At 39.6% G+C, this 12968-nt stretch overlaps 1 protein-coding gene across 1 annotated transcript in view; it reads right to left on the bottom strand.

Annotated features, from left to right (window-relative positions):
* Positions 1 to 6282: 6282 nt before the first annotated feature.
* LOC107094144 (olfactory receptor 2A12-like) overlaps positions 6283 to 12968 on the bottom strand; it is a 67635-nt gene continuing 60949 nt past the window's right edge. Inside the window, exon 6 of the mRNA XM_015389582.1 lies at positions 6283 to 6362. Within this exon, the coding sequence (XP_015245068.1) occupies positions 6341 to 6362 (22 nt within the window). The 3' untranslated portion in view covers positions 6283 to 6340. The remainder of the gene's footprint in view (positions 6363 to 12968) is intronic.

Raw genomic sequence — 12968 nt, 5'->3', positions numbered from 1 at the left:
ACAGGAACCGGTTTTCGATTCCCATCCCTACTTCAGTGGCCCATGAAAACAAACGTTCTCGCGTAAACACACTGTTAGAGGGCGTTAAGTAGAGCAGACGAGTTATATATACCCTAGCTTTGGCTAACATATTAGCATTTTGGCTCTTGTAAGTTATTATTGATATTTTGTCGCATCTTTATAGAGTCTACATATCATTTAACCTGTTTTACACTCATGTTATCATATCAATGACTTCTTTGATAATGTTATATTTTTGTTTTCAGTAAGATTTTCTGCACAATGTTGCAAAGGGATTTGCTCTGAAGCAATATTCATCTAGCTCCACTTTAAAACCCCAAACCTATATACATTAGTGCGCAAACTAGTAGACAACTCGTGGCTTAGTGCATTGCCCAGGGGTGCATCAGAATGGTAGAAGGATGCTAGAAACAAACCACAACCCAGTGAATGAGAGACGGCTTCTCCTTTCTCTGATGAATATTGTACTTAAACAGCAGCATAAGATCGTTAATGGAAAAACATTTTTCTTTAATTTATCAATACGTTTTGTAAAGTTGTCTCTCCCTTATTTATTAAATACCATTACACCGAGTCTTAAATGCATCAAAAGTACTCACTGTAACTGAATCAGGGCTGAGTGGGAGATTTAAAGTGTATCACGACGTTTTTGGTGTGCCTGTATCTTTAAATTCCCTGGTTGTTGGCAGCGTATCAAGGTACCCATCATGTAGGCTAGAAAGCAGAGATATACAACCCAAAGGGCAAAGAATGAGGAGGTGGGGGGTGAAACTGGAATCGGCCCAGCAGCAGTTCTGAAGTAAACTCCATAGCTACAGTAAAGATTAATGACAACAATCTTCCAGAGCCAACGGTAGAAAACTGCCAGAACCACAGGAAGCAAAGACAGAAATCACTTCATTCTGATCTTAAAGGAAGCATTGCTCTTGTGAAAGAGAGACTAAGATATAAAACTGTCTGACTGATTTTTATGTCAGAATAACAGCTTGTCGAGCAAAAATATCAACTTTATTTAAAAATCACAAATTAAATTCAAAAACTAAAAAGAAAAAAAATCAGATATAACTTTTTTTGTTGCTGTGTGTGTTTATGACAGCCAAATGTGAAATGTATGTCACTCTGCACACCCCCAGCCAACTGAGACGCTCATACAGTAGAAACAGAGCAGCAGCGTTAAAGGCTGTCAAACGCTCGTCTTACCGACCTCGCAGCAGCTTGTCGTATTTTAGCAGGATGAGTTGTGGCCTTCCTGCCAACGGTGCACTAAATATTCATTAGAATAATGGAGGAGAGGTGCAGGCTGGAGGGCAGGAGCGCTCCTCAACAACACAGGAGGCAGAAACTTTGCTGCCATAAAAACCCACACAGAACAGGGTGCTGGCATTGTTTAAAAATAACAGCCGCTGTAACACGAGTGTCTGCATGCACGCAAATGTGTTTTTCTTTTCTTAATTAGGAACGAAAAGCAAGCAAATATGTATGCAGGATAACAATTTGGTTAGACCTCTACAAATGCAAAAAGCGCTTGTAGGAAAACAGACAAAACTGACGACAATCATTGATGACCTTTAACTTTTTTCCCCGCTTTTCCACTGGGATATATAAAAGAGGGCAGGGAGGGGTGGGCGATCACTGGAATGCCCCCGGATGCGAGCCACACTCATCAGGATCTCCACAAGGCGGTGGCCCTCCTCTACCTGTCAGCTCACTGCCCACACCGTCCAGAAGGAGCAATAGGACTGTTTAAGAGGCGCAGAGGGACGACAATAACTGTCTCCTTGTGTCAATAACAGCAGCTGGATGTGAGCTGCAGCTCAACACAAACAGGGACTACTTTATTAAACCAATGGAAATGCAGCTTTATTATCCTCTGGTGCCGTCATGCTGTTTAGTCTCTAGCATGAATCAAGACCCAAACAAGATGCCACAAATAAAATTCCACTTTACTGCAACTTCTATGATAGAAACCCCTCTTTATCTGGCAGCTTTGTGCAGGCATGGTTTTAGGTGGCTTTAGCTATATTTTATATATGTGAAGAAAATGCATTGTTTTGTGTGGAGAGGGTTTTTATACATATGTTTGTGTAAAGATTTTTAGGGAGCTAGAAATTGAAAAGTTTGCATATTGCACACTGCTTTTAAAAAGGGGCAGGTGTAAGGAAATTTGTGAAAATAAAAATGTATTAATAATTTTATCATTATTTTTATATTTTTTATATCTAACAACTTCGAAGAGAGGAAGTTGGAGAGAGGGATATTGCGTCACATTTATTTCAAAACGCCCGCGAGCAAAATAAACATAGTCGCATGTATGTTAAACTACTTCTGCACATGGTTTATCTACCATCGCACAACAAAATCACGGATGAACGTCACGCAAAGGAAAATATGTTTTGACAGGTTGGGCGGAGACAAACCTAATCTGAAAGCCTCCTCCTGATTGGGCCTTGCAGACATAATCACATGGGAAGTAGTGTCAGGAAGCCTTTGACTGACGCTTACCACTTACCCCACGTAACGCAAACCTTGGAGAAGCCTCCGCCACTGTCCCGCCTCCAGCAGTCATCGTCAGTTATGAATGACGAGCTGTCAGTCAAAGGCCTAATGACACTACTTTATGTGTAATCAAGAGGAGGCTTACAGAAGACCTTTGTCTCCACCCAACCAGTCAAAACACATTTTCCTTTGCACAAGGAGAAAAATCTGTCCAAGGCCGGAGATGCTTTCAAGAGCGTAGCCATCCTCGAAATTTGTCGCTGGATATAAAATTGTGAGAGCTGTGAGATCCCCAGCATGATCCCTAGCGCCCCTGGGAGGAGCTCAGGCGCACGCAGAGAGCAATTTTTGCCTCTCGGAGCAGCAGTTTCTTGCGCATGTGTGTTTTTGTTGTGCAGCGTTAGATAAACCATGTGCAGAAGTAGTTTAACATAAATGCAAGTATGTTTATTTTGCTCGCGGGCATTTTGAAATAAATGTGACGCCATAGAGGTAGACTGAGCAAGTTCCAGGATCATCATGAGCTGAGGCTATAGATTCCTGTTGCCACCAGTGCAGAGCTAGTCCACTGATTTATCTGTCTCAGGTCAATGACCAACTTGTCAAATCATTCGCCTTGTCAAATTACTGTGTAGGAAAGAAGCTCTAGTTAACAATATAGCAGCACAGATGTGATTTTACAAAGTTCTCCTGTTTTTAAAATATGGTACTTTATATAGGAAAACAGTGGTTTGGATGTTTTGGAAATGTTTTTTTTTACTGGCAGCAGAAACACAAGCGTCATGCATGATGAGCGCAGTTGTGCCGACACCAAAGATAAAGCCGCTATAATTTTTTGTAAACCTCTTGAATTCAATCTAAACTTAGACAATTTGCATGTTTGCTTAGTTTCACTCTAAAAAGGCGCTCAGAGAAACATCTAGATGCATGTTTGATGAACACAGACGGTTGTGTGCTAATATGCAGACTTGGTGCAGCAGAAGAGATCCATTTTTATTTATCCAGTTTTCAATAAGATTTAATTATGTTAGGATATGCAGCAAAAACAAAAAAAATGCAATATAACAGAAACTTCTACATAATGTAAATTGTTAATGAGCACATGTTATCTTTCTACCTAATGAGAAAAAGACTTTTCAACTACAGCCTTAGGAAAATAAGAACAAGAACAAAGCCACAGTTCTCCAAAAAGGAAAACATTAAGGAGATTGAAATCCTGCAGAAAGAACAAGGCTGGACAGCTTGTGCAATAGTTCAAAAGTGATTTTCTGTGATGAATCCTCCTACTGATTGTTTGGGACATCTGGAGAATCATTTGTCCGAAAAAGAAAAGCTACCGTGGGTCCTGTTGTGTTAACAGTGAGGCATCCTGATAAAATCCATGTGTGGGATTGCTTCTCGTCTGCGAGAGAGAGAGTTGGCTTAGTCACAGTTCTGCCAAACAACACGGCAACGGGATCAAAAACTTGTCAAAGAGCAGATTTCTTCAAACAGCTTGGTAATTATCTGTTTATCGTCTAGCAAGATGGAGCAACAACGTCAAAAGATGAAGCTGTAACGGCAATCAAAGATCACTTCAAATAGACTTAGGATAACATTTTCACCCCAATGAGAACCTGTGATCAAATCTCAATAAGCAAGAGGAGAAAGAGATCAATTAAATGATTAAAAACACAGAAAATAAAGATCAATCCATCAATCAGACCCTGCCAATTATTTTTATTCTTTTGAAGTGTTGAAAACTAACGGCATCCTCAGCTCCCGCTGACCATTAAAACATCTCGGACACAAAAGCCTATTTTATTTGGCTTCGTTTTCATGACTCAAGCAGTTTGAGCTTCACTTGAACAAACACTCCACCATTTGCATGTGGTCAGTTTATGTTTCTTTGTTGTTTTTTTTATCCAGCACACACACACACACACACACACACACACACACACACACACACATTTATTTCCACTTCTTCTCTACTTCAAACATTCAGAGAAAAAGGGGGAAACGTTTTGACACATCGGCTGATGGAGGAGAACTGGAAAAAAAACAGACAAACAGGGATGGAGGACGGCAGCAGCATCCCTTGATAGTTAAGCCGCCGCTAAAAATAGCAACACCGGTGGGGAGACACACTGTGATAGGAGTTGTTCCACTCAGAAATATGATGCATGAAAAAGGGGAGAGTAAACTGCATCCATTCAGTGCACTGCAAGACTGAACACGGAGAAGAGATGAGTGCTGGCATCTGGTGCCTTAGTGCCTCACAAAGGAATCCATTCCACTTGAACTTTTTCACAATTTTTCACAATAGAACCTATAACAAAATAAATGTTATTGATTCATATTTGACTTTATAGAGAAGGAAAACACTTTATAAAGAATATCATATTCCAAGCTCCGGGCATCTCACAGAGCCTTATTCCATCTGTCTTCTGAAAACAAAAAGAGAAGAGCACAACTGGACAAAAATTTCCCCGTTTGCCATGTCTAGTGTTTCTCCCACCTGAGCAGACTGGCATTAAAGGAGGAGCCTGTCATTAACTGCAGAGATCTACAGCTTTGAACGGAGTTTCTACTAAAAAGTCAACATCATCTATAAAAAGTCTAAGAAAAAGTGGCAAGAGGAAATCCACAGATGAAAGAAAGTCATTAGAAGTCCTTCCTGACATCGGATTGTTCTGGATAGATGAGACTGGAATTAAACACATTTTAAAAAATGGCATTCAAAAAAGTTTTTTTTTTTTTTTTTAAAAACAATCCACTGGACTTGTTTCCATGTTTGAAGATGTTTCACTTTCCATCCAGGAAGCTTTTTCCGATTCAAAATGTCAGAATTAGCGTTGAGTTTGAAGCTTTATAGAGTAGGCTTAGAAAAAAATGCTAAATTAAACCAGAAGAATGGGTCCGCCCCTTAAAAACTGGCAGCATCATGATGTGGGGATACATTAATAAAATACATTTCCTCAAAACAGACAAATTTAACTGAAGAGATTTAAAAAGGCTTAAAAACTCTGTTAACAGGCGCATTCAGTGGAGCCTCACTAAACCTGTGTTCCTTCAGAAGAATAATGGACAGAAATGTCACCATGTTGTCGTAAAAAGCTGATAGAGAATTACCACAAAAGACCTGCAGCTGCACTGGAAGCAAAACGTAGCGCTAAAGCTGCAACCCGTTTTTTTACGCTTATAATGACACAGAATAGGCAGATTTTTTCGGCTGATATTGCCTTCTCCTCTGTTTACCAAAGAAAATGACAATAATAACAAATGTTAAGCAACTGTTAATTTCTAGAAGAGAAACATTTGCTAATAAATCAAACTAAACAATGAAGAAGGGAGGAAGCTGCAATGCTTCAAAATGAGCATAGGAATCGGGGAACGCATGTACTTATCAGTCGATACGATAGAAGATAAAACAATGCAAATATCGGCTGATGTATCAGATTATTTCTAATATATGTAACAGATGTACAGCATGCAAGTGTTCAGGGGATTTGAGTAATTTTTGGGCAATGCATCTGAGTTACAGCACCCCCCGCCACACTGCAAATATAGCCTTTCAGAAAACAGAGGCATAAAAAAAAAAAAGAGATAAATGCTTAGAAGGGCAAATTGGTCGTCCATGAGCAATAAAAATTACAGTCTGTTCACATGAAGTGGACTAAGGTCAGCTTTGTGGTTTGTCCATCCAGCCAGAAATATACCCATCTATATAAATCACATCAAAATGTCTTGGAGTAAATGTCTGACATGTGTCAGTTTGGGACTCACCGTTCTAGTGGGTCCTCAGCAGTGAAACCAGCAAGTTTATCTTCTGAATCCCGTTCTATTTACACCACACACTGCACCTACAGAAAAGGCAGAGAACATTATGTTTTAGTAAAACACAATGAACAAAGCATTAAAAAAAACATTTTCACTAAAGCATTACATCAAAAATGCTTGGTACAAAAACAAAAATCAAAGAACAAACAAACGATGACCTGAAACAGAACAAATCAGAACCCTGATCCTCTACAGGCAGCAAGTAAGACGCCACAGATCACCACAGCGTTGTGCGAAAGAACCCTGCTGACCGTGCCGCGAGCAACGTGACGTGACCGCCAGCAACATCACAATGCCGCGGCGCTGAGAGAGAGTGACAGCAGGAAGCCAAGATATCTGAGGGGTGTGGGAAAGAGAAGCAGATGCTGCCCTATTGTCCGCTCACATCAGTAATGTGACTCCATTGTCACGGATAAGGCAACACAGAAGCATCTTGGCAACAAAGATGGGGAGGTGACACGGGCAAGGTTTAGAAAGGTCTGCAATGAGTGACAGGTTTCTAAACAAATCACCATCAAAAGGGCGGTCTTTCAGCCAACATAACCTGTCCTGCAGTGACCAACGGTGAAAAGAGCAGACCACTGAGGTCTGGCCAACAAATAAAATCATAAGGTTTCTTCTATGGGTAGATAATGTCAACTGGGGTACGGTGGATATAATTGTGGATATCGAATTACGCTTAACAGTCAATTAATGGTTTATCCAATTAAAATTTATTCCATCCGGTTAATCGGTGACGTCTGCTTGAAAGGAATTTCTTTCAGTGTTGCAGCGCTGTCCACTAGAAGTACCTTACTCGTAGACTGAGTGTCCAGTATGGGAATATACACTGATTAATGGTGACAAAGATGAAGAATGCAATTTATGTCTTTTTGCTTTTTATAGACATCAGCTGTGCTGCATGGTGGGGCTGCTGTGTTTGGAAGTGATGATAAAAATGTGAAAAAAGGCACCTTACAAAATGCTAAAGGTAGCCAGGAATAATAGGTCAGCGGATTTTCTTCAGCACCACAATACTTTACATTTAGCTTGATGTCGTTAAATGTTGTGAGAAAGTCAGTACAGTGCAAAATAGGGCTGGTTGATAAACCAGATTTTTACAGTTATAGTGATTTAATGCGATAACTGGCAAAAATGTTCCCATGTTGGTAAATTCTGTAAATAATTGTGCTGTTTTGCCTGGTGGCTGTATTTCCTTCCCCTTTAAGACACTGCAGCATGTATGGAATTACGTGACTTCACCGATCCCATCAAAAGGATAAACATAGACAATGGCGGATGAGCCCATTGAAGAAGCTTCTAACAGCTGTAAACCAAATTATAGCAGCTAATCCTGAGGAAGCCCCTTTTATAGATTAAAATCACAAAGTGCTTCACATAAAATAAATACAAAAACACACATGGGAATGAATTACATACAGTAAATGTTTTTAATAGTTGTAATATAATTAGTATGCTTAGAATACTCACTTACGATATTTATATCGGATTACATTGGCCTGCCTCTGAAATCTTAGATATTTAAGAACACATAGAACATGTCACTCTTTGGGGAAGAAGAAAGGGGTCAGTTGATCTTATACCTCATGTTGTTAAATATTGTTCTCTGTTGGAGAAATATCACCTGATCAACTGTTTTCTATTATCCCACACTTGAATAGAAGTAATAAAAGTATGCATGATTAATGCCATTATCGTAAAGGATCAATATCGGTATGAGCCAATACTCAGAGGCGTAATATCGGTATCACATCGTAAATTAAAAAGTTATATTGGGACACCCCTAGAACTAAGACATCTTGAAATGTGCTTATATCCATGGTGTGTTTACTGATTTAAAAAAAAAATAAGTAAAAAAAAAGTTTTTAGCTGTCCAATCACTGATCAGGACCAAAGAAAGAGGGAAAAAAACAAATCCAGTGTTTCTTGTCTCGGATCGGTTTCTAAGTGCATTTCTACCTTCCATGAAAGGCTAAATTAATCTACCAGCTGCTGTAAATCATTATACCAAAACAGCAATTAATAGGCTTTGGCATCGTCAACCTAAATCACATTCTAATTAGGTCTGTATGTACCCATGGACATCAATCCTAAAAGCAAACTGTAAATATATGGTAGCTAGTGATATGGTTCTTCTAACATTTATTTGAACAATGATGAGAAACTAAAACACCCGCCTGCTTCCTCCATCACCAACATCAAGTTCAGTGAACATCCTGTTAGAACAAAAAGCAAACTAACTCACCTTCTTAATCTGATGCATCTATTCAAAGATTTAGGGTTTCCATGAACCGAATGACTGGGAAACTAGACCGACATGTTCAACTCAAGAAACGTGGCAAAAATCCAGACACTGAAAAGCTTTCCAGATATCAATCCGATCAGGCATTTATGGCACTCTGCACATCCGAGATAAAACCTCAGAAGTCCTATCCCAAAACCCTCGTGGCCCCCAGGACTCGCTGCCAACAAGCCGTCTGCAGAAACCACAGGACATAGCATGCTATGGTGGTTTAGAGTTGTTATGACAGAAATATATATACAATATGGGCTGTGTGGTTTAAATCTTGCTGCTGTTTGTTGAATATCATGAAAGAGAGGTAACACAACAGTATTTTAAGGTTGGGAACTAGGGGGATAATGTAAAATGTTAAAAACTTCAGAAAAACAACTCTTAAACCAGCAGAGATAAAGTGTCCATTATAAAATGCCTTGCAGGCTTAGGACATATGGTATCTCCATTGACAGATGGGCAACTTGGTGGGAAGGAGAAGAAAAAAAAACTCACTCCTTCAATATCTTAGACATGTATGCACTTCATTTGTATTCTAAACATCCACTAAGGTGCTTTACATGGCTCTGAGCTGCCAAGAGGACTTTTTGCAGTGGAGCAACATTTCATTGAATGTTTTAAAGCAAAGTTACAACTTTCTTTGCAGATTGCATTTGCTAAATAACCAATCCTGCTTTGTTGTTAACACATCTAGCCCTTTAAAACGACCTAAAGTCAAATACAACTCAGTGTTTCCATGTATGAGGTTAAAAAGAAAGAAAAACAATAAATAAAATCCTAAGAACCTTAATTAATAGTTCTCTGTATAACAGTTTCATTGTTATGCATCTTACATACATAGGGAGAAGGAATTTGAATGCTATTGTATTCATGCCAGACTATCAAAGTAAAAGCATCGCTTGCAGGTTCACGCAGTTAAAAGAGTTATTTAGAAAAGTGCAAAGACAGAGAATCCAATAAAGAACTCCACACAAAATTAATGCAAAAATAAAAGCAGCACCCCTGTTCTTAATATGCATTAGACAGAGAGGGTTCTGATTTCGTAGCACTGAGGAACTGAGTGGTGAAATATCTAACAAATGTGTCATATAGGGGCAGTCTACGGCAAGCAAGGGCTTATTTAATATCTATCCTTGAAATCAGTTTCATATCTGCTTATTAGCTTTACCAAGGCTTGGCTTGTACATAAACACCAGAAAGTAATTTTCATTTTAGTTTCTTTTAACCGGGATGAATCATTTGCCCTTCTTTTAACACTACTTCCTCCTCACCATGCTGGGCATCCCCAACAATCTGCCAGTTCTGGACATAATTAAAGTTGTTTGACAAACAGCAAAAAATACACTCTATAGTTCAACAGTATGTTCTATCTATCTATCTATCTATCGATATCTATCTCTCTATCTATCTATATATCTATATACATACATATATACATACATATATCTGTATCTATATACATACATACATACATACATACACAACATAAATCCAAGGCTGAGCCTTAAATTAAGCACACGGTTAGATCACTAACAAGGAGATGATAAAAGATCAACAGCTTTGAGTAAAACTGCATCATCTACATGCTCTGTGTACAAAAGCTCTGGGTGGTTTATGCAAAAATCAAAATAAAATTTGTTACATAAGTCAGCTGTGAGTTGCTATGAGTCACCTAGTTATTTCTCCCTCTTGTGTCTTTATAACCAGGCAATGGAAGAGAGGTGGAGGACACGCTTCACAAGTGCGTGCACAGCCTCGTCTCTGAGGACACGAGCTTGGCCTACAACTAATTTAACTGTGGTGAAGGCATGTGTTTGAGTTTAAGAGCATACAACCACTGCTACTGCATCCTGTGGGAGTTCTTCTCAACAAATATCCTAAACAGAGGCGAGGAAAAACAGCAGAGTATGTTTCCAAGTGAGGCTCCTGGTTTACCTTCAGATGTTGCTCAAGCATTGCAGTTTGCGGTTAATCCTGACAGTTCCTTACATGCCAGGTCTCCAACAAACAGCTCTCCCTGGAATCAGTGTCTCAATCAGATCTTTTTTTTTTTCCAGACTCATCATTCTCACCATCAGCTGCTGCAGTTTCCACATGAGCAGCCAAGCACTGCGGCGGAGGTCAAACGCAATAAGCTAAGGAAAACAACCAGCGAGCAACTTACAATTAATGAAAATCATAAAAAACTCATACTATGCTTTTTTAATTGAGGGGGGGGGGGGCATTTCCAAAGGGCTGCTAGTCCAAATGGAGCCTGCCGTGAGCTAATCCAAACTTTCAACACAGTGCAATTAACCCCATTTCATCTTTGTGAAAAAGGTCATTTGCATTTCTACATCACATTTGCTGCAGGCAGGGCAACCAACACAGTAGTTATTTACCAACATTACTTACAGTAGTTGATAAACTTCAACAAATAAAGGAGGATTGCTTTGCACAATCAAACCTAAAACAACTGGATCCTCATGTCTTGAATAAGTACATCTTTACATCCAACAAACACAATCATGTCGTTACAGATAACTAGCAGTGACTTTGCAATTGCACCATATATGTGGAAACATAATAGTATTGATGTTTTTTATTTAAACAAAGACTAATTACAGCAACTTTTTAAAACTATTTCAGGTTTTTGTTAGAAAAAAACTAGCGTGTCCAAAATGTTGACTATAGCTACAACTCCATTTAAGCACTCAATTGTGCGAATTGTAATTATAAAAATAAACTTGCTCCTTTTAAATGCTCCAATAAAAAAGAAGAAAAAAAAAGGGTTTTGGATGTGGAATCAGTAGGAGGAAGATGGCATGTTTTCATAATGATCTAATCCATGAGCAAACATTCACGCTGGATTTTAATTGTATTTTTTACACACTGAAAACACTGCTCAATTGTTTTTTCTCGACATCAGGAGAATATCGACAGACATTTGTATAAGAAATGCAGCTTTTGAAACAGGTATACTATTTTGTGTGAAATAACAACCTGCCATTCACCACAAATTGAATAAAAACCATTAGTTTTCCCTTCTCACAGGGCAAAAACACTGCATTAATTCAGGAGATACTACTTTTTGACAGGAAAGTCTCTCTTTCAGCTTGAAGCATTTCCTCTTGTGGTTGAATCTGTATATTGCTCTTTGTTGTATTCCTCTTCATCTCCTTCTATTACCTCCTCCTCTTCTGAGTCTGAGTTTTCTTGCTGGTAATTAGGAAAAACTATTTTCTAGAAACTGTTCAACTGTGAAACATGCTCAAGGCTGTAGCAGAGGGAGTTTGTGCAGCACCTTTTTTGGGTCTGAGCAGCCCAAAGAATTTCAATCATGAGAACCTGGACCTTCTAACTATTACTGTGATTCTGCAGGTTCATTTCATTGGTAGACTGAGCTTAGGATGCAGAAATCTGTCCTGCAACCACATGGTGGCCAGTCTAAACCCTTGCTCCATCCACCTTATGTATGGTGTCCTTGGAAAAGACACCTGAATTGCCTTCTAAAGTGCATTTTATACTTCTGCAACTGCACACATCAAATGTTGCTTGGGTCTGGTCGCGAACCTTTGCTGATATGCTTCTGCACCATCGGTCTGGAATTTCTAGGGATGCACAGAAGTTTCCTGCCAAAGTGCTAGGGGGAGCCTATTCGAGAACTCACGAGAACTTCGCCGAATGGTCACAAGAACTTCGGCGGCGCCGGCGGAAGTGTTTATTTTCCAAAACCACTATGGCGCGTCTGCAAGATATCATGGCCACAGAGATGGATCTAGCGTTGCTAGACATTGAAGAGGAACAGGTTCTGTTAATGGAGATGGCAAAAAGACAGATTAACCTTTCGTCGTAGTTGTCCATTGTAGCTGTGCCTCGGTTTTTGAAAATGGCGCGCCCCGGCACCAAATTGAGAAGGACGACCACACAAACAGCCTGAAAGGCTTAGCAAGGACCAATCACAGTTGCTTTTTGTCTGCGTACTTCCGCTTGAGCTCTGTGCGGGTTTGTGACTGTCCGATGCATAGTCTGGATTTTTTTTTTTAGGTTCGTGACGATGGTTGCAGAACCTCTGTGCGGGGGCGTGGTCGCGCACAGAGACAGATTTGATGGTTGCGGAGGCGATGCGTTAGAAGCATAAATTGGCCTTAATGGTGGTCATAGTGGTGCCTGTGTACGGCAACCTACCTTCTGTCAGTGCGCCCCAGGGAAGCTGTGGCCCCATTGTGGATAAATGATCGGGTGCTTTGGAGTCCTCTAAATTGAACAGGTGCTAAGCTGTCTATACATGCTATTAGGGCTGCAACTAACGATTATTTTGAAAATCGATGAATCGGCCGATTATTTTTTCGATTAA

Source organism: Cyprinodon variegatus, unplaced genomic scaffold (assembly GCF_000732505.1).
Source record: "Cyprinodon variegatus isolate N-32 unplaced genomic scaffold, C_variegatus-1.0 Scaffold466, whole genome shotgun sequence".
NCBI lineage: Eukaryota > Metazoa > Chordata > Actinopteri > Cyprinodontiformes > Cyprinodontidae > Cyprinodon > Cyprinodon variegatus.
This window is presented reverse-complemented; position numbering and strand designations above follow the sequence as displayed.